Source organism: Choloepus didactylus, chromosome 16 (assembly GCF_015220235.1).
Source record: "Choloepus didactylus isolate mChoDid1 chromosome 16, mChoDid1.pri, whole genome shotgun sequence".
NCBI lineage: Eukaryota > Metazoa > Chordata > Mammalia > Pilosa > Megalonychidae > Choloepus > Choloepus didactylus.
In genome coordinates, this window is record NC_051322.1 from 10,394,970 (window position 1) to 10,416,822 (window position 21,853).

The following is a 21,853-nucleotide window of genomic DNA, read 5'->3' on the forward strand; positions in this document are numbered from 1 at the left end:
TAATTTTTGCAGTTTTAGCCATTTGTCCACTAATTTCAAGCAGGAAAGGATTACATTCTATTATAATTAAAGTCTTGTTTGTAAAAATAATATTTAACCTGAAATTGGAGGTTACATTCTTTAGGTATGTTGAACTTGGACTTGTTTGATTATTGTAAGAATACATTATTTTTTGTTATGCTGTAGCTGCCACTGAAACTGTATTTTGATAAAAGTAGCAATTGAAAGAAGACCACAAACTGTTCACAGCAATTAAAATAGGGTTTACCTTTCCTCACATGTATTGTATGATGAATACTACAAAGAGAATAGCTCCTGTTCTCTTTGTAGCATTCACCAAAATGCATAGCTTGAGCAGCAGCAGTGTAAGTGCAAAGAGACTACACCATATCAATCTTATCTGAAGCATTTTTCTTTTAAAGTAGTTTTGGAGAAAATATTAAATGCATTGTAAAAAGATAATTCAGTCACTTCTTTGTTCTGAAGGAGTTTCAAAAAAGTTAAAACTATTTATTTTGAAGAAAGACTGACAAATTAAGAAAGGTAGAATACTTTAATAGGTACTCTTTTTAAGAATAAGGAAATGAATCAGAATCCTGTTCCTAAAGGATATGTAAGCTCTCTATACTTTCCCTAGAAAAAGGCTCATAAACCATAACTTTTATACTGCTTATTTATATCTGGTTTTGACTTTTTTGTGACATTTGCTTTTACTTAACTTTTTTTTTTTTTTCCCATATTATTGTTTACTTGAACCATGGAATAGGGTTTTTATTCATTCGTAAACTTACAGGACTCTTATCATCTAGAAATTCTTTCATAATTTGGGATCTCCAAGTCAATGTCATAATAATAAATGTATGATACTTTACATATCAGAAGTATTGTGAAGAATTCATGTTGAGAAATAGGATTCTTTGATTTGACAGTTTTCTCTTTAATTTGAACAGGTGAGATTCACGTCACTGGGACTAGGCTCAGCACTGACCACCCTGGAAGCTGGCTGTGTGGCCTTGGCAAACAGCTGTCAGAACATTTCCGGTGGGCTGTGGGGAACTGTGGTGAACATCCTTCTGGACCATTCGGAATGTAGTATGGTGCGCCGAGAGGTATGACTGTCCACTTAGCCCCCGCCCCCTGGTTTTCCCTTAGAAATCCAGTGTGTTAGCTTTCAACTCCTTGTTTAGCATGGCTGACTGACCACTAACCATTCTCTCTCCTGCCTGCCAAAAACTCACTTAAAATGGGAATAGGAATAGAAAAAGGAACAAAAAGGTATTGACTCATAGTAGAAACTGGAGTCCTTCATTCTGATTAGATCAAAGCAGAATGTGGTATGTCTTAAAATGCACTCTTCTGTTTCAGTACACATTGTAAAAAAGTTTACATAATAAAGTTACTTTTATATTACCTCAGCCTTTGTGGGTCTCTAAAGTTTAAAAGGCTTTAGTTAAGGTAAGGGGCTGTTCTCTTTGTAGTATTCATCATACAATATATGTGAGGAAAGGTAAACCCTATTTTAATTGTTGTGAATAGTTTGTGGTTTTCTTTTAATTGCTACTTTAATCAAATTGATAAATCATGGAGATAGTTTTAAAATCAATAATCAAACAGTACTTCAGGCTAATAAAGAAAATGGTAGCTCCTGGACCCACCGTTAACCAGTTCCTAGTTCCAAAATCCAAGGCTATAGTCTTCTTGTTATTTGCCTCCATATTTCTAAACAGTAATGCTTAAACTTATGGTTCGCTCTTGATTTATTAACTTAAAATCTTGTCTGTTGACTTCCCATTAAGATAGTGAAAAATTTAACTCTTGGAATCTCATCTGCTACCTTGTCATTCTGCCACTATAGTTATATCATAATCTTGCATTAAATAGAGAATCAGTGTTTATATTAGTATGATTTTTTAATTTGGTCCTCTTCAAGGCCTACTAAATAATTAGGACATTTGTGATTTGTATTTCTAGTTAGCAAGCTTTTATTGAGAGGACTTTGTGTGAGAGACGGAAGAGAGAGTGGGAATCTGTGTGTGTGTGTGTGTGTGTGTGTGTGTGTGTGTGTGTGTGTGTGTGAGAGAGAGAGAGAGAGTGTGTGAGAGAGAGAGAACTGTGTATGGGAATCATAGAAACTTGAAAGTATATTTCTTAAAAGCTGCCAAAACAGTTTATATTATATACAACTCATTTTTGTTGAAATGCCTAATTCTGAAATAGGAAAAAATATATTTCCTGACAAAATAATCTCATCTCCTGTTAGGTCGTCAAGTTGTCTATTACAAGAAATACAATTGGATGGTTTTCGTAACAACCTCTCAGAACATGTGGTTGACCAGGGATATGTCCTTTGTATTAAATCACGGTGTATTGGTTATTTCAGAGATGACAACAAGATGGCAGTATTGACATTTTCTTTATTTTCAGGCTGCATTCATTCTTCAGAATCTCCTTGTAATTCCAATGCCTACAGAAATCATAAAGGATTATACCTGGCAGGTGAGTGACTTTAAAGAATTATCAACCTTGTAGATGTTTGAGATTAATTGGTTATAAAGGTTCAGCATATGTATATTTCACTACTGATGAAACTTTATATATGGCAACAAGGATCTCTTAAAAGAGGGTATGGAAACTTTCTTATGCTTGATAAGATTTAAAAATTCTCCATAGTGCTAAAAACCATTTTAAAAAACAACAATAATAGCTAACATGGTGTTTACTGTGTACTAGGCACCCTTTTAGTATCATAATACATATTACCTTGTCATTATTTGCGTTGTGAACTGTTATCTTAATTTTATATATTAAGAAACTTTAGCACGGAGGTTTTAATAGTTGGCCCTCATTCCCACAGCCCCTCCTGGTGGAAGGGGTGCATCTTTCCCTGGGGTCCGGCAGCCTCCCCCTAAAGCCTGGCTCTCACCACCTCCCTGGGTTGCCTCGTTTAATAATAGCAGTAAACAGACTTGTTTATAGCTAGACATGCACTGACGTTAACATCTTTTTCCCTTTTGTGGGTTAATACACTGTGCTGTAATTCATCTTTCTTTGGTTTATATTGGATTAACTTTTTGTTTCATGTTCTGAATATGAAGTCAGTAAATATTTACCCAACATGTTTGTAGCACATTGCTTTTTAGATTATTTAGAGGATGCAAAAGTGCTCTCACTGGGGACTTAAGATACGCTCTTTCTCTACCATTTTACCTATCCACATGTCCTTTTCTTGTAAGTGTGTATTTACCATAATGTTACACCTCACTCCCCAGGATCCTAACAAATTTGAAGTTTATTTTTAAGTTTTTACTAGAACATATCCTTGGAGGAGTTACTGAATCAAGCCCAGCTGTGCTGAGGGCAGAGGCTGTCATGACCCAGATTGCATTTAACTCTTGAAAGGGTCACCTCTCCAAATCTTAAAACCCAGGTTACTTCTGCCAGTTATTGTAAATCCCAGGCCACTTTTCGATGGCTCCCATTTGTTCAACATTGCCTTCTGAGCAGTCTCTGCTATAATAAAACTGAAGGAGTACAAACAATAAGGAATATACAGGATTAAATACTGTTAGAAATATACAGGATTAATACTGATACAGTGTAGTAGTCTTGGTGTCTAATATCCAAAAATTAGAGTTTAAAACATTCTTTTTTATTCAATTGCAAATCTTCTCTACTCCCATTATTAAACTAGTAGCATCTATATACTTATATAGCTAGGGATGTACTGGCCATGAATTTTTTATTATAGAAATTTAATAATATTAAGGAAAGAATAAGATTTTTGTGTTACATTAAAGTCTTTGGGACATTAAATTGTAATATAACACCATGTGTAGAAAAGTTTACATTTTTTTCTTATAAATTAAATAGTAAACAGTTCCTGTTTGTTGCTGGTGAAATGCTTACTGCAACTTGTTAGTTTTGTTATTCTCCACCTCTTCATCAAGGAATTTGTTTTCTACTAAAAACACTGAAAGAAGTGTCTTAATTGAGCTGTTGTTGTCTTTTGCCTTGCCTAAGTGGGCCCAAATCAAAAAAGTTTGAGAGCCACTCCATTCTCAAACAGTACTTGATGAAATTTTTGCCTGGTATTAAGCAAAATTAGAAGCACAAGGAGAGTCTTGTTTTTAATAAACTCATATTTTCTTCCTCTCTTCTTTAAAAGTGTGTTCTTAATTATTATTGTTTTTTTTTAATTTAAATATGCTTACTTGGCTTAAATATGCTTCCTTGGCAGTGTAAGTAGATGGTAACCCAATATTTGTCCCTCAGTTTAAAAAAAGTTTGATGGTACCTTAAATCTTAGGAAATGACTACTATAAGAAGATAGAAAAGTAGTCTTCAAATACAGGTGATGGAGTTTTGTAATCTCAGAGTTTTAGCTTGACAGACTTTGCAAGATTGTTATAGCCAGAAAGAAGAGCTACATGTCCAGTATTCTAAAATTAAAACTATCTTTGGTAGACACTTAACAACTGATCTATGGTTAATAATCTTACTCAGCAAAATGTTTCATTTACTTACCTTGGTAGTAGTACATTTGACAGTATTTGGAGGTATGACAGGAGGTGGCATCTGCGTCTAGGAGCTTTGTTAATATTTTATTTTGGCTGAGGTCGATGTTTGATTAGTTGTGTCTTAGAAAAACAATTGCTTTTACTGCATTGCACTTGGTTGTGATACCTGCAGTCTGTATTGATGCCCTTTAATGCTCCACTGGGCATTCATTCTTAGTGTCCTTTTTATGCTTACAACCCCTTCTGCTCTCCTTTCCCCACCCTCACACTTGCTGTGTATTCCTATTTCATGTTACTATCTGGAATTTTTGTACTTCTGAATAGTAATAGCGCATTCTGGTGCTTCAGGCCTTACTGTACCACAGCCCTTTAGATACAGGGCAGTTATTTTAAAGGGGGATGCTTCCAAATGCTGGTCTGTCTTTGTTTGTTGTCAAATTCAGCCCACCAAGGATGCTTCCCTCTTTCAGGAAGAGGAGACAAAATCAGCGTCCAAGCTACCCTGTACCATGTTGCAATGCTCAGCTGTCCAGCATCCTGTAAATCGGTTTCCCACAGTCTGAATGGATTTATTACTCTTAAATCTGGTTGGTTCTGATGCTGGATTTGTCACCAGTCTATTTCCCTGCAACTTTAACAAGCAAAATAGAATTTTAGAATTGGCTATAGTAAGAAATTTATCAGTTAGATAGGGATTGTTTATATAGTTTTTCAGTTCGTTTCTGTAAACATCTGTTGAGTGCATAAATGTTGGGGATTTTCAAGTGATCAGATTTAGTGCTGTGGTGCTTGTGGTGTACAGAGAAAAATGAACACTCAGCAGGGAACATTATACAGTAGTATATGTTTGGTGCTGGTTGCATTTTTGAAGAGTGCAGGCCATTAAAAAAAAAATCCTTCAATTTAGGTTTGTCATATGTTTCCTCATTATTAGATTTAGGTTATGTGTTTTTGGCAGAAAAGACATAGATGATGTTGTATTCCTCTCACTGCATCACCTCAGAAAGGCACATGATTTCTCTTTGTTCCATTACTGATGATATTAACTTTGATTACTTGGTTAAAGTCTGCCATGGTGGAGTTGCAGGTTTTCCTTTTGTGTGGAGACGTTTTGAGACTGTGTAAATATCTGTTTCTCATCAAACTTGCTTTTACTAGTATTAACTTTGATTCATAATACTTGTCCCAAATAATTATTACATAATGGCTGCCAAATGGTAATTTTCTAATTCCATCATTCCTGCTACATTTATTAGATTCTACTCTAAGGAGAAGCTTTCTTTTCTTCACCTTTTGTATTTATGTATGTATGTATGATTTATGTGTTTCATGCATTCATCCGAGTATGGACTGCTGGATTCTTAGTTTATTTCATGGCTTATAATCTGTTCCTATCATTATTTATTTTGATATTCATATCATCCTAGATTTGGCATGGGGGTGACCCTTCATGATGTCTCTTGTGTCCCTTTGAGCTGTCTTCTGCAGTCTTTGAGTATGTCCTTCCTTTCTGGCGTAGCAAGGTGTTTCAGACTTTCCCAGCCCCAGCTCTGGAATCAGGTTTTTTTTTCCTTTTCTTTAATTCAGTTTTATTGAGATATATTCACATACCATATAGTCATCCATGGTGTACAATCAGCTGTTCACAATACCATCTTATAGTTGTGCACTCATCACCCCAATCTATTTTTTTTTCTTTTTAATTTTTGTTGGGATTGTTCAGATACCATACAATTATCCAGAGATCCAAAGTGTACAATCAGTTGCCCCTGGTACCCTCATACAGCTGTGCATCCATCACCGCACTTAACTTTTGTTCAATTTTTAGAAACTTTTCATTATGCCAGACAAGAAATCAAGTGAAAGACGAAAAAAGAAAAAAAAAGAGAAAAGGAAACTCAAATCCTCCCATATCCTAACCAACCCCCCTCAATTGTTAACTCGTAGTGTTGGTGTAGTACATTTGTTACTTTTATGAAAGAATGTTGAAATACTACTAACTGTAGTATATAGTTTGCAATAGGTATATATTTCTTCCCTATATGCCCCTCTATTATTAACTTCTAGTTGTATTGTCATACATTTGTTCTGGTTCATGGAAGAGTTTTCTAATATTTGTACAGTTAATCATGGACATTGCCCACCATAGGATTCAGTTTTATACATTCCCATCTTTTGACCTCCAACTTTCCTTCTGGTGACATATATGACTCTGAGTTTCCCCTTTCTACCTCATTCACGCACCATTCGGCACTGTTAGTTATTCTCACATCTTGGTACCGACACCTCTGTTCATTTCCAAACATTTAAGTTCATCCGAGATGAACATTCTGCTCATACTAAGCAACCACTCCCCATTCTTAAGTCTTGTCCTATATTTTGGTACCTTATATTTCATGTCTATGAGTTTACATATTATAATTAGTTCTTATCAGTGAGACCCTGCAATATTTGTCCTTATGTGTCCGGCTTATTTCACTCAGTATATTGCCCTTGAGGTTTTGTCATCACCCCATTTTTTTTTTTTAAGATGGTTTTGTTCACATCCCACACATTCCATCCTAAGTAAACAATCAATGGTTCTCTGTATGGTCACATATTTATGTGTTCACCACCTTCACCACTGTCTGTATAAGGGCATCTAAATTTCTTCCACAAGGCAGGAGGGAGAGTCAAAGAAGGTAGAGAGGCAAAAGAGGGAAAAAATGACAGCTAGGAAGTTGAAAAGGAAAAGTAACCTTAAATCAAAGTAGAATAAAGAGTCAGATGACACCACCAATATCAAGTGTCTAACATGCCTCCCCTATCCCTCTCTCTTATCTGCATTTACCTTGGTGTATCACCTTTGTTACCTTAAAGGAAGTATAATACAATGATTCTGTTAGTTATAGTCTCTAGTTTATGTTGATTGCATCCCTCCCTAAATGCCTCCCCATTTTTAACACCTTGCAAGATTGACATTTGCTTGTTCTCCCTTGTAAAAGAACAAATTTGTACATTTTATCACAATTATTGGACACTCTAGATTTCACCAAGTTACACAGTCCCAGTCTTTATCTTTCCTCCTTTCTTGTGTCTCACATGCTCGCAACCTTCCTCTCTCAACCATATTCATAATATCTTTGTTCAGTGTACTTGCATTGCTGTGCTGCCATCTCCCAAAATTGTGTTCCAAGCCATGTACTCCTTGTCTTCTCCTATCACTCTGTACTGCTTCCTTTAGTATTTCCTGTAGGGCGGGTGTCTTGTTCACAAAGTCTCTCATTGTCTGTCAGAAAATATTTTGAGCTCTCCCTCATGTTTGAAGACCAGCTTTGCTGGATATAGGATTCTTGGTTGGTGGTTTTCTCTTTCAGTATCTTAAATATATCACACCACTTCCTTCTTGCCTCCATGGTTTCTGCTGAGAGATCCGCACATAGTCTTATTAAGCTTCCTTTGTATGTGATGGATTGCTTTTCTCTTGCTGCTTTCAGGATTCTCCCTTTGTCTTTGACATTTGATAATCTGATTATTAAGTGTCTTGGCATAGGCCTATTCAGATCTATTCTGTTTGGAGTACGCTGCGCTGCTTGGATCTGTAATTTTATGTCTTTCGTAAGAGATGGGAAATTTTCCTTGATTATTTCCTCTGTTATTGCCTCTGCCCCTTTTCCCTTCTCTTCTCCTTCTGGGACATCAATGATATGTACATTCTTGTACTTTGTTTCATCTTTAAGTTCCCGGAGACGTTGCTCATATTTTTTCATTCTTTTCTCCATCTGCTCCTTTGCGTGTAGGCTTTCAGGTGTTTTGTTCTCCAATTCTTGAGTGTTTTCTTCTGCCTCTTGAGACTTGCTGTTGTATGTATCCATTGTGTCTTTCGCCTCTTATGTTGTGCCTTTCATTTCCATAGATTCTACTAGTTGTTTTTTTGAACTTTAGATTTCTGCCTTATGTATGCCCAGCATTTTCTTTACAGCCTCTGTCTCTTTTATGAAATATTCTCTAAACTTTTTTAATTGATTTAGCATTAGTTGTTTAAATTCCTGTATCTCAGTTGAAGTGTATGTTTGTTCCTTTGACTGGGCCATAGCTTCGTTTTTCTTAGTGTAGGTTGTAGTTTTTTGTTGTCTAGGCATCTGACCTCCTAGGCCACCCCAATCAGGTTTTCCCAGTTGAGAACAGGCTCAGGTCTCAGAAGGAGGAAATATTCAGTATCTGGTTTCCCTGATGATTTTTCTTAGAGGATTGATACAACTGTGCTTTTCTGCCCAGCAGGTGCACCTGTCAGCCTGTCACTGGCTGGTGTAAGAGGGTGCGGCCTGTGGCTCTCCTCCCCCAGGCTTTGGGGTCTGGTTCCGGAAAGGCAGGCAGTAGAGCTGGGCCCCTCCCTTTCCTGTTGGGAAGCTATGCCCCCTCCAGAGAAGTCATCTGCATATCAATAAGTTCTTTGTTTCTCCGACTTTGCTGATCATAGTATTTTGATTTTAAAATGGCTGAGGCTGTGTTTACTGCAAAGTGCTGTGGGCTGAAAATGGCTGAGATTTTCTCCACAGAGAAAGGGACAGAAAAGCTCCCAAGTTCACCTGTCAGCCAGAGATAGCACCCGATCCTCTGGGCTCCCTGTCCTGAGACAGATATGTCCCCCGGCTCTCCCAAGGTCAGTTGTCACCAAAAGCCTCTGTCTGCTTGTTGAGGATTCGCTGTCTGTATTGAGCAGTTAACTTTAAAACCCAGTTGGAGCTGGGCTGAGAGAGTGCTGCTCTCTAGCACCGCGAGGCTTCCGTGAGGGAGGGGCTCTCAGCTCTCGGCTCTCAGTGCAGGTCAACAGTTTTACTTACGGATTTTATACTGCAATCTTGGGCATTTCTCCTAATTCAGGTTGGTGGATGATGAGTGGACAGTCATCTTTGTCTCCCCACAGTTATTCCAGGTTATTTACTAGTTTTTTGGTCATTTATGAATTGTTCCAGCAGGGGACTAACAGTCTTCCATTCCTCTCTATGCCGCTATCTTTGCTCCTCCCACCCCAATCTATTTTTGAACATTTTCCTTACACCAGAAAGAATCAGAATCAGAATAAAAATACAGAAAGAACACCCAAATCCCCCCCCCATCCCACCCTATTTTTCATTTAGGTTTTGTCCCCATTTTTCTACTCATCCATCCATACTCTGGATAAAGGGAATGCAATCTGCAGGGTTTTCACAATTGCACTGTCACCCCTTGTAAGCTACATTGTTACACAATCGTCTTCAAGAGTCAAGGCTACTGGGTTGGAGTTTGGTAGTTTCAGGTATTTACTTCTAGCTATGGAATCAGGTTTTTGTCCAAAGATCCTTGATTCCTTCTAGTGGAGAATGGGTTTAGAAAGCAAGATCTGACTTCTGTGTGTGCTCATTGTTCCTGGCGAGTCATTTTGCCTGCTTTTGTGCCCTCTTCATGGACAGAGCTGGTGTCTCTGTCTCTGTGTGTGTCTGTGTGTATTTTAGGTAGTTGACCTATTTATAGTTCAGTATATAGGATTTTCATATTTGATGTGATTAATATAAATATTTTTCATCTTTTAATGTGTTCATCATGAATCATTAATATTAATTTCACAAAACAGTACATCATGTCAGAAAAGGAATATCATTTTAGTATTCATAATTTACATATAGTTAAGGATTTCTGATATCATTAGGGTCGTTTTTTCTAGTCTGTGAATTGCATTATACCATTAAAAAATTTTGTTATATATCAAAATAATTCCTCTTTCTTCTTTTGAAAAAACTAATTCTCTTTTGTTCTTAAAATGTAATTCTAGCTTTGTTTCTAGGTGCTTTTCACTCATAGCTAATGGGTGTATTAACACTGTGGCTCTAGGAGTAAAATATGTGTTTAAAAATTAATATTCTTCTTTATTGCAACCTTGAAAATAGTGTTTCAAATTAATTGGCACTTTCTGTGACATAAGTAATTTGATATTTTTTTTGCAAATTTATTTTGAATGGCACCTGGTGATTTGAAGAGTTTTCTTTCTTTACACACAGTCCTCCTCAGCTTTCCCTGGCAAGGCTGGAAAGGGTATAGACATCTTTAGTCCCAGCAATTGGACTGTGCTAATTTCTCTACTATGCCAGAAGACAACCCCATCAATTACTGATGGATTGTAGAGCAAAGCCTAGCGCGTGCTTGAAAGAGTTCATTGTTCTGGCTCTTGTACCATCAGTCCTCTGTGGAAAGCTTGAGTGAGACCATCTTTTGTGCATATGCTGGGCTTTGTTCCACTGCCGTAAGGAAAACTAGGTTGATGAGATGCCATCACCTCTAGGAAACCTTGGCTTGTGGATAATTGGGTTTCAGACTTAATGCTTCATTAAAAAAACCCCAAAACCAAATGTAAGTAATGGTTATGTAATATGCACATATTCCAGATCATTTGACTTTCTTTTGAGAAGTTAAAAATGTTATCTATAGCCATTTGTGTGTGTGTTTGTATGTGTGTTTTATTTAAAAACAGATTTGGATGATTTTTTTCTTAGAGTTTATTTTTTTCTTATGTTGTGAATCCATATCGTATCTCAACTTTTTCTAAGCTCTTAATTATCCCTTCTCTTCAGTTAGGACCCCTTCCCCTAGAAACCATCCTCAAGATGATCATATTCACAACTAATGACAATTACATGAGCGAGAAACTTCATGAGTTCTTGCACATTTGAAAATGTCTTTAATTTCGCTGGATTGGTAGTTGGGCTAGTTACCAGATATAAGGTTGAAAATTGTTCCTTATGGAATTTTGCTCCACAGTCTTATATTATCCAGTGCTACTGGTAGCCATGTGATTCTTTTTACTTCTTTGTGGCTGACTTTTTCTTTTAGCATATTCTCTTTATCCTTGATGCTCCAGAATTTTTATGATGACGTGGGGTTTTTTGTTTGTTTTATTTCTCTTTCTTGCCATTCATTAGGCTTCTTAATTTGAAGACTTGGAAGTTCTGCATCTCTTTCGCTCTGACAGATTTTTTCATGTTTATTTCTTTTAATAATAACTTTTCCTTTTTCTTTGTATCATCTTATCTTTCTAGGAATCATATGAGTCTCATTTTAGGCCTCTTGAATGGATTCTATCTCCTTTTTTACATTATCCATCTCTTAGTTGTTCTTGCACTTTTTTCTAGAATATTTACTTGATGTTATTTTCTAACTGTTCTCTTGAATTTTTTGAATTTATTAATTGTATTTTTACTTTCTAAGAACTTTGTTCTGTTTTGTGATTGTTCGTCTTTCTTAGCATCCTGTCCTTGCTTTGTGAATGTAATATCCTCTTGAATCTCTCATAATTCTAATTGGAGTGTTTTTTATGTAATTTTAGTAGTTTTCTTCAGTGCTCAGGGTTATCTCTGTTTATTCTTGGATCCATTTTTATTTGTTTATTTTTCTTTTTGCAAGCCTTCTGTTACTGTTTGGCTCACTGTATTTTCCTTGTCTGTTTAAGATTAAGGTACTATCCATGCTGATTGGAAGCTGTTTATTGGCAGGATGTATTAGCAGGTCAGAAGCCAACTCTTAAACTGAGACTTCACTGCAGTACCAAATCTAGAACCCTCTCTGGTTCTGTTGGGAAAATTGGCCCCCACTTCAACTCTAGATTCCCCTTCATATATTCTGGGACTTTGTCTTTAGTGCTTTGTAAGCCTAACATTTTCAGATACTTTCTGCCTTTATTTTCAATCTCTCCCTATCACCGAACAACTCACCTTGATGTTCTAGTATATATCCTTTAGTGTTTTTCCTTGCTCAGATGGTCACCAGCAGATAGACACACACACATAGCTCTCTATGTAAGTATAGCTTAATACACATAGACATTAGCATATATAGAGAGCTTTATGCTGTTGTTTTACAAAACTGGAATCATTTTATACACATTTCTGTGTCTTGCTTTTAATTTTTCGACAGTATTAGTGAAAATTTGTCTAAATCAATTGGTTTAACTCTAATTCCTTTTTTAAAATAACCACATAATATTCCACAAAATTGTCATAATTTAGTCAATTGTTCCTATTTTGTTGGATTGATGGGTATTTTCACTTTGTCAGCCTCTATAGTCAATACTACTTTAAACATCTATGTGAATCTCTTTTTGTAATAAAACTTTTATTTCTATAAATGAGAGTTGTATGAATAGATTTGCTACATCAAAGGGTATTTTAACTTTCACAGATGCTCCCAATTCCTTCCACAAACTATACAATTTGCATTTCCATCAGCAATTTAGTTTTAAGATCTTTTTTACTAATGTTTTCTTGACTTTTCAAAACTAGGCTTAACGACATTTAAAGTAAGTAGATATTACTGGAGTCACACTATAGGTTGGCAAATTCCAGACCTGTATATTGGACCTGGTAAAGACTTTGCCTCTTACTCCAGTTGTATTGTGAAACCACTGGGGTGTTTAAAAGCACAGGAAATGACAAATATTTAAAAGATTACTTGGGGTCCACTGTAAGATCAGCTGGGAGACGAGGGTGATGTACAGGCAGGAGAAAATCGTGACTTAGATTAGAGTTTGGCACTAGATGGAGAGAAGTAGATGGGTAATGCATATATATTGGGTAATGAATATATATTTCAGAACAAGATTTGTTGATGGGTTGGATTCAGGGAATGAGAAAAAGGGAGTAATCAAGAAAACTCCTAGGCTTTCTGGCTTGAACATCTTTACAGAGTGTGGTGTCCTTTATGGAGCTGGGGAAGACCAGGACGGAAACAGATTTGTGAGCAAAATCAAGAGTTCTGTTTCTATACAACTTTAGTAGAAATATAAAGTGACTAGATATATTAACCTGGACAGTGAGGGCTTAACTTATTAATAATAACAAAGTCTCATGTCGTGCTAGTTATGCACCAGGCACTGTGAATATGCATATGTTAACTCACTTCATCCTTATTACAGCCCTATGGGATAGGTAGAGTTATCCCCATGTTATGTATGAGGAAATGGACATGGAGATTAAATGTCTTGCCCACGGACACCCAGCTATTAAGGATTGGTGCTGAGATCATACTCAAGTGGTACTCTTAATTGCTGTATAGGCTGGCGATACATAGAGCTATGTGATTGGATAGAATTGTCTAAAGAAAGAGAAGAACACCCAGGACTGAGCCTTGGGACACTTCAGTATTGAGGAATGCGGCAAAGAGGAAATGGAAATTGATGGGAGGCAGTGGAGCTCAGAGGCATAAAGAATATTGAGAGGAAGCGATCAGCAAGGCAGAGGAGGAGAGTGCTGTCATGTGAGCTGGAGAAAATTTTTACTCCAAAGAGTAGCGAGTGGTTAGCTGTGGGATGCAGTGAGGCCAGGGCAGCAGGTGACAGTGTGGAGCTTAATGATGACCCCATTCAGAGGAGTTTTTTTGGGAAGGAACAGAAGGATGTTGAAGAGTCTGTTGTTAATAGGGAAGCAGAGACAACAAACATGGACAACAAAGTACTTTTTCTATTGCGACCGGAGCTGGAGGAAGACATAAGGATGATATCCCCTGCCCTGTAGGTGAGTGATTTTAAAACTTGTTGGTCTAACTATGGGGCTAAACTAAGATAGTGCTTTTAAAAGTCACATGATGATGAGTTTCATCTAGGAAACTTTTTTTTTTTTTTTTTTTTTTAATCATCATTTTATTGAGATATATTCACATACCACGCAGTCATACAAAACAAATTGTACTTTCGATTGTTTACAGTACCATTACATAGTTGTACATTCATCACCTAAATCAATCCCTGACACCTTCATTAGCACACACACAAAAATAACAAGAATAATAATTAGAGTGAAAAAGAGCAATTGAAGTAAAAAAGAACACTGGGTACCTTTGTCTGTTTGTTTGCTTCCCCTACTTTTCTACACATCCATCCATAAACTAGACAAAGTGGAGTTTGGTCCTTATGGCATTCCCAATCCCACTGTCACCCCTCATAAGCTACATTTTTATACAACTGTCTTCGAGATTCATGGGTTCTGGGTTGTAGTTTAATAGTTTCAGGTATCCACCACCAGCTACCCCAATTCTTTAGAACCTAAAAAAGGTTGTTTAAAGTGTGCGTAAGAGTGCCCACCAGAGTGATCTCTCGGCTCGTTTTGGAATCTCTCTGCCACTGAAGCTTATTTCATTTCCTTTCACATCCCCCTTTTGGTCAAGAAGATGTTCTCCATCCCACGATGCCGGGTCTACATTCCTCCCCGGGAGTCATATTCCACGTTGCCAGGGAGATTCACTTCCCTGGGTGTCTGATCCCACGTAGGGGGGAGGGCAGTGATTTCACCTTTCAAGTTGGCTTAGCCAGAGAGAGAGGGCCACATCTGAGCAACAAAGAGGCATTCAGGAGGAGACTCTTAGGCACAAATACAGGGAGGCCTAGCCTCTCCTTTGCAGCAACCGTCTTCCCAAGGGTAAAACTTATGGTAGAGGGCTCAACCCATCAAACCACCAGTCCCCTATGTCTGTGGTCATGTTACCAACCATGGAGGTGGGGTAGGCGAATACCCCTGCATTCTCCACAGGCTCCTCAAGGGGGCACTACATCTTTTTTTTTTTTTTTTCCTTGTTTGTCTTTTTTCTTTTTTTTTTTTTTTTTTAACTTTCCCTTCTTTTTTAAATCAACTGTATGAAAAAAAAAGTTAAAAAGAAAACAAACATACAATAAAAGAACATTTCAAAGAGACTATAACAAGGGAGTAAGAAAAAGACAACTAACCTAAGATAACTGCTTAACTTCCAACATGTTCCTACTTTACCCCAAGAAAGTTACATAATATAGCAACATTTCAGTGAACTTGTTCCTACTACATCCATCAGAAATTAACAGACCATAGTCATTTCTGGGCATCCCCAGAACGTTAAATAGCTTATCTTTTCTTCTTGGATTATTGTTCCCCCTTCCTTAATTGCTCTCTACTGCTAGTTCCCCTACATTCTTTCCAGACCTACTCAATCAGAATCTCCAGGAGAAAGGTCTGCGGAGCTTGTTTATTAAATATCTCTGGTGATTCTTAAAATCACGAAAAGCTTTGGAACATTGCTCTATTAGAGAGGGAGAAAACATTTGAAACAGGAGAAATATAATTGTAGAAATGAAGTCTTTGTGAAAGAGGTGGAGACAGGCTCTTTGATAGAAACAGACCCTCCAAAATAAAAGGAGAAACTACGGAGTATAGACAGTAATGTAGGTTGATAGATTTGTGGTAGGTGGTAAGGGGGTTCCATTTTGTTGCTAAGACTGAGGGATGGGATAGGATATAAGAGGTTGGAAGAGAGAGAGAGTGTTATGGAGTAGATCTTTCTGATAATTGGAAAGTAAATTCATTGCTAAAATGTAGAGTTTTCAGGTAATGTTGGGTGACTCTCTGGAGATTTAAAGAGAGACCATCAGAATGATGGTGTAATCTTTCAAAAAAGATTATTCTGATATAAGCATAGAGTTGGTAGATTTGAGGGGTTTAGCAAGGGATTGGTTTGTTGCTACATGTTTATATAAGAAAGAAAAGAGAATTAGGTCTACACATCAAAATGTGGAGCCTATCAAAAAACATTTTTGTTTGTGTCATTTATTCTAAAGTTTAATGTTTTTTTATCAAACACCAAGTGAAACAGACTCTATCATTACAATTCTTCCTATAGTATTTTAAAAATTAACAACACAGGAAAATATAAACAGCACAGACAAAATTTGCTAAGTCATTCATCATTGAAATTTTACAGATTCAATTTCCATTTTAGTTGGAAATTATGTTTACTCTTAAAGGTTACCTTTACTTAGGAAACCACTTCTTGATTGTTCAAATTAATAGTAGAAATAAAATTAATAAGTTAGTGTTTAAAATGCTTGGTGGAGGAGGTGAGAGAAAGGAACTACTTTAAGGTTTATTAGAATTATACCTTTATGTAGAATAAATAAAATCAGTATTTTCACATCTACATTTTGATAGCTGAGCTTGAGTTACTGAATTGAATCGAAGGCAACAAAACTATTTGTTAAAAAAAAGTTAGTAAATTATTTAACCTTATTTAAAGGAACATTAAAATAATGATATTTTAGAGCAGAAATCAGTTTTTAAAGAGTTTTAAGGGACATAAAATATTTATCTTGTAAACAAATTATAATTACATAGGGTAATGTTTGAAAGACTTATGTATTCCTTATGACCTGTGGTAGAGAGTAAAGAAAATAAGGTAGAGGGAGGAGTTTTGCCAAAAAAGGAAAAAGGAAATTTGGTCATGCTTTCATCTATCATTTCTATGTTAATTTGACATAATGTGCATAATTCTTATAGGAAGGGAAGAATCATGACATGATTGTTAAATTATAAGGCAATGTTTTGCATTGTTTTGTATGACTAGAGTAAGTTCTGAGCAAACTTTAATATTGGCAAATACAAGATTACCTAGAGAGGAATAAAAATATTTAAACTTTTCCTAAAATAAATAATGTGTTTCCTGGTATCATCAGCAAAGTGAGCCATTCTGATCAGGCCAGCAGAATGCTGGGCTCCATCTGAACAGTATCAGTATAGAAAATGTCATTTTATGTTTATATAAAATTATAGTACTTCCACTGATAAAATATTGTGGGCAGTTTTGATTATTTTACATCATAAAAGATCCGGTGAAACCAAGACCAAAATAAGGCAACTAAAGTATTCAGAGGTTTTGTAGTGAAGGAGATGGGCCAGGTCAGAGTGAACATGCTAGGACTTTTCAGCATGGAAAGGCTAAGGAAGAATTATGAGCACAGTCTATAAAATTAAGCGATTTAGTTGAGAAAGGCAATATGGACCTTTTCATCCCATTAGAATGGTTTGCTATTCACGGATATGTGGAAGACTGGGGATGAACAGGGAGAAGAGATGTAAGGAGTGGTCAATCGTTGACATATATTTGGTACTTAATGCCATGGAATAGATTAGGGAGGAGTGCTGAGCTATATCAAATCTTGCTAATGGAGCAACCTATTTGTTCGTTCTGGCTACTTGGAAGTCAATGACTGTTGTTAAAGAGCAGTGTCAGTGGATTGGGGGTGGCAGTCAGAACTAGATGGGAGTGAGTGCAAGAATGACTTGTGAGTGAGGAAACGAGAATGGCCCATGTACATAACTCCCTCAATAAGTTTTATTTTGAAGCAGAGCTTTCTTTTCCATGCCCTTCACATTGTGCCAGTGTTGGGGATTGAATCATGTCTCCCACAAAAGGCATGTTCAGGTCCCAACCTTTAGTCCTGTGGATGTGAACTCATTTGTAAGTAGGACCTTTGAAGATGTTATTAGTTTTAAGGTGTGCCCAAGTTGAATAAGAGTGGACCTTTGTGCCAGTTTGTATATATTATATGCCCCAAGAAAAAGCCATGATCTTTTAATCTAATCTCGTGGGATATTAGGATTAGGTTGTTTCCATGGAGATGCAACCCAACCAACTGCAAGTGACACCTTTGGTTAGGGTATAACCTCTGATTGAATGTTTCCATGGAGGTATGGTCCCGCCCATTTAGCATGGGCCTTGATTAGTTTGCTGGAGTCTTATAATGGGGCTTACAAACAGAAGGGCCTCAGAGCTGCAGCTGAGACAGACATTTTGAAGATGGTTGTTGAAAGCTGACACTGACATTTTGGAGAATGCCATTTTGAAACACAACCTGGGATCAAGCAGACACCAGCCACGTGCCTTCCCAGCCAACAGAGGTGTTCCAGATGCCATTGGCATTGAAGTCCTTATAAGCAAAGGAAATTGGACACGGCAAGAGAAACCGCAGCCAGGAGCTGGAAGTCAGTGGAACCTGAAAGGGAAAGAAGACGCTGCCATGTACATTGCCATGTGACAGAAAAGCCAAGGAGCTCCAAAGATTGCCAGCCAGCCAGAATATACTGACCCCAGGAACAAACACACCTTCTAGCCTCTGAAACCATAAGCCAATAAATTGCTGTTGTTAAGCCAAACTTTTGTATGGTTGTGTTTGTTTTAACAGCTAAGAAACTAAATCAGTCTACTATTCTGTGAAGTTTTGATTTCTTCTCTTTCCAGAAAATTATTATCTAGTGAAGCGTCTGAAGGATTCATGGAGGTCTCGGTGTAGGGAAATTGTAGAGTAGAAAACTGCCCGGATCACACAGAGTGTTTTCTACTTAGGGAGGGTGGCAAAATCTGATTGGCTCCCCACCCAATCTGATTACTTAGGGCTTATTGTATTTTTCTACCTGAATGTTTTTATCATAAATTGTTTTTTATACATTTATTAAAATGGCACTCTGGGTTACATAATCATTTAAGATTTTGAGTATAAACAAGCCTCAGATTTTAAAAACATGGATTATCTTTAAAATGGTTGATCCATGTAAAGATTCTTTTTATCTGTGTTTATTAGTTTTGTTCATATCAGAATTAGTTTAGCTTCTTATATCTTTCTAGACTGAATAATTTTCACCATGATTTGTAGGTGGAGAAAAAACTGGTTCTAAACTGGAAAAAAAAAAAAGTCTGGTTCTAAAATTTAGGTATATTTAATTATAAAATCATGTCTCTTATTATAACTTCTTTTGGTATCTTTGTTTTCTAAGTTTGTTTTTTTCTTTAAAAACTAGAGAAAGAAAGGAACTTTTAAAATTTATTAAACTTATTTAAATTTATTAAATTTAAATTTATTTAAATATATTAAACTTATTTAAATTTATTAAATTCATTATCATTTTCCAGAAAATAGAAATATTTGTGAGCTAATGATGAGATTATTTGCAAACTTGAAACAATTCCTGATTGCTTGCCAGACCATTAGATAGTCCAGGAAAAATAGTGAGTGGCAATGTGAAAAAATTATTTGAAGAAAAGTGCAAACAGATAAGATGGTATAATAGTAGCTGCTTCTTCAGGCTGGAGGCAGGTGTGTGTGTGTGTGTGTGTGTGTGTGTGTGTGTGTGTGTGTGTGTGTGTGTACGTACGTACTGTTTGCTTTCCTTGGCAGGGTTCATTCAATGAGAAGTAAAGTGGCAAACAGATTTTACCATGATATCGATGAGTCTTTTCATTTTTATCTGGCTCATTGACAATAGATATAAAGACCAATTTAAAAAAAAAATTACTTGGACCACATTATTTCAAATATTTGTATTTATCACTTTACTATACCTTGTAGATTGAAAAATAATACTGCTTTTATTGTATTTTGTGGCTTAAGTGTATAATTACTTGGTTAAAGCTATACCATTTCATTGGAACATTTTAAACTAAATGGCCCTTCAAGAGCTACAATAGATCAGCCTCTGCCTGCAGTGGAACTTAGGCAGCAAAGGCCTGAGTATTTTGAAATAATTTGCCTTCGTTCATGCTGCTTGTATCCACAGAAGGACACAGGCAGAGTGAAAGGGGCACAGGAGCCTTGGGGCTCATTAGTTTCTTTGGGGGAATGTGGGCAGAGAGTGGATCCTTTTGAAGAAATTATGTGATAAACTACCATCTCTTTTTTTTCCCTCCCCTTTCCGCACAGGGCCCCTGTGTACATGATGAAGACTCCGGCCTGTCGCTCATAGGAAAACCTGCCCTCCAGGCTCTTCTCTATCACTGCCATTTTTATGAACATTTACATCAGATGGTGAAGCATTGTTACTTAGAACGCTATACGTTCGATTTGAGTTGTCCTGCGTTTGATGGCACTCCTCAAGGCAGTGATTTAAATGGTAAATACAATGTATTTATGTCTTTATGTGACAAAATGTCACTTTGTTTAACTTCTAAAAATGTGTTTGTTACAAGATATTTGGAAAGTAATGAAAAGTATATAGGAAAAATGTTTATCCCTGATCCCACCACTAGAGATTATGTTAGGGTGTAGTTTTTTCCAGTCTTCTTTCTCTGTATAGTTTTTGTTTTACATAATTCTATTCATATCTTATGTACCTTCTTGTATTCCATTTTTCTATGTTGTAAATTGTTTATGGAAACCATTTTTTTTTACATCTAATTAATGTTTCATAAATTATTTTCTGCCCTTCAGGAAAGTTTTGTAGTTTTTTTCCCCTCTACTAATGTCTTAAAACATTTTTGAAAGGTTCATTCCTAGTCAGTCTATAGTTGTTTCTTTTTTTCTGTTCTGAAGATGTTTTCACACTAAATTTTCTAGTTTATTTTTGCTAATGTTTAGAAAAACTTTATTTTTAGTATGTTACTCACCAGAATATCTTGAAGAAATCTTTTTACTTCCATTTGTTTGTAGATTCTCTTGGATTTGCTAAGTATAAGATATTAGCATATGTAAATAATGATAATTATGTCTCATATAATAAAAGACAAAAATTTTTAAAAATAAAAGTTTTTTAGTAATTAAAAAAATTTTTGATATAATTTCACAGTTACAGAAAAGGTATGAGAATAGTGCAAAGAACTCCCAGATATCCATCACCAGTATTTCCCAAATATTAACATTTTGTTATATTTATAATCCCGCATGTGTATAAATATATATGTATATATAAATAAAATTTACTGATTTGTATGCATGTATCTATGTATATCATTTGAACTATTAAAGAGTAAGTTGCAGACTTGAAGCTCCTTTACCTCCAAATTCTTAAGTGTGAATTTCCTAAACACAAAGAATTCTCCTATGTAACTATACCCCAGCCATCAAAGTGAGAAAATTAACATTGAAAAGTACTGTATTTTGTAGACTTCACTGAGATTTTGTCCCAATAATGTCTTGTATAGAAAAAGAAAATCCAACATTATGTTGCATTCACCTCTCAGATCTTTTTAGTTGCTTTAGTCTAGACAGATCCTGAATCCTTTTCCGCATTTCCTGTCATTGGTATTTTTGGAAAGAATGGACCAGTTATTTTTTATATTTATTTACTGGTCTCTCCTGAGAGGCCAGTAGAATGTCTCTCAGGTTGGGTGTGTCTGATGTTTCCTCTTGGTTAGATTCAGGCTTTACACTTTGCCAGTTATACTCTAGAAATGGTTCTGGGCTTTTCTCAGTGTTTTGCCTTGGGAGGCACCTGCTGTTGATTAGCCCAGGACTGCATTGTGGTCTTTGATCATTTGGTTAAAGTGGTTCCTATCAGATTTCTCCGCTGTGAAGTGACTTTTACCCTTCGTAATTAAAAAGTGTCTTGTGTGGGTATACTTTGAGACTCCAAGCTTTCTTCCATTACTTTTAGCATATATTTCTGGTTCTTGCCTCAGTCTGTTTTGGTGATGGTTGATAAATGGTGACTCTTCTAATTCTGCATTCCTTCTACATTTCCTCATTAGCTATTGTAAAGCAGAGCTTTCTCTTCTCTTATATTTATTTATTTACTAATTTACATTGGTGTGGACTCTGGATT

The 21,853-nt window shown here is 36.3% G+C and overlaps 1 protein-coding gene across 7 annotated transcripts in view; it reads left to right on the plus strand.

Moving 5' to 3' along the window:
- The window catches only part of RTTN (rotatin), a 214,614-nt gene that overhangs the window by 116,451 nt on the left and 76,310 nt on the right, over window positions 1-21,853 (plus strand). For all 7 annotated transcript variants that reach the window (XR_005212183.1, XM_037805750.1, XM_037805751.1 and 4 more), the window contains 3 exons: window positions 951-1,109; window positions 2,425-2,496; window positions 20,017-20,206. Coding sequence is in view for 6 of the 7 variants with exons in the window: in XM_037805750.1 (XP_037661678.1) it covers window positions 951-1,109; window positions 2,425-2,496; window positions 20,017-20,206 (421 nt within the window). In the remaining variant the exon portion in view is untranslated. The remainder of the gene's footprint in view (window positions 1-950; window positions 1,110-2,424; window positions 2,497-20,016; window positions 20,207-21,853) is intronic.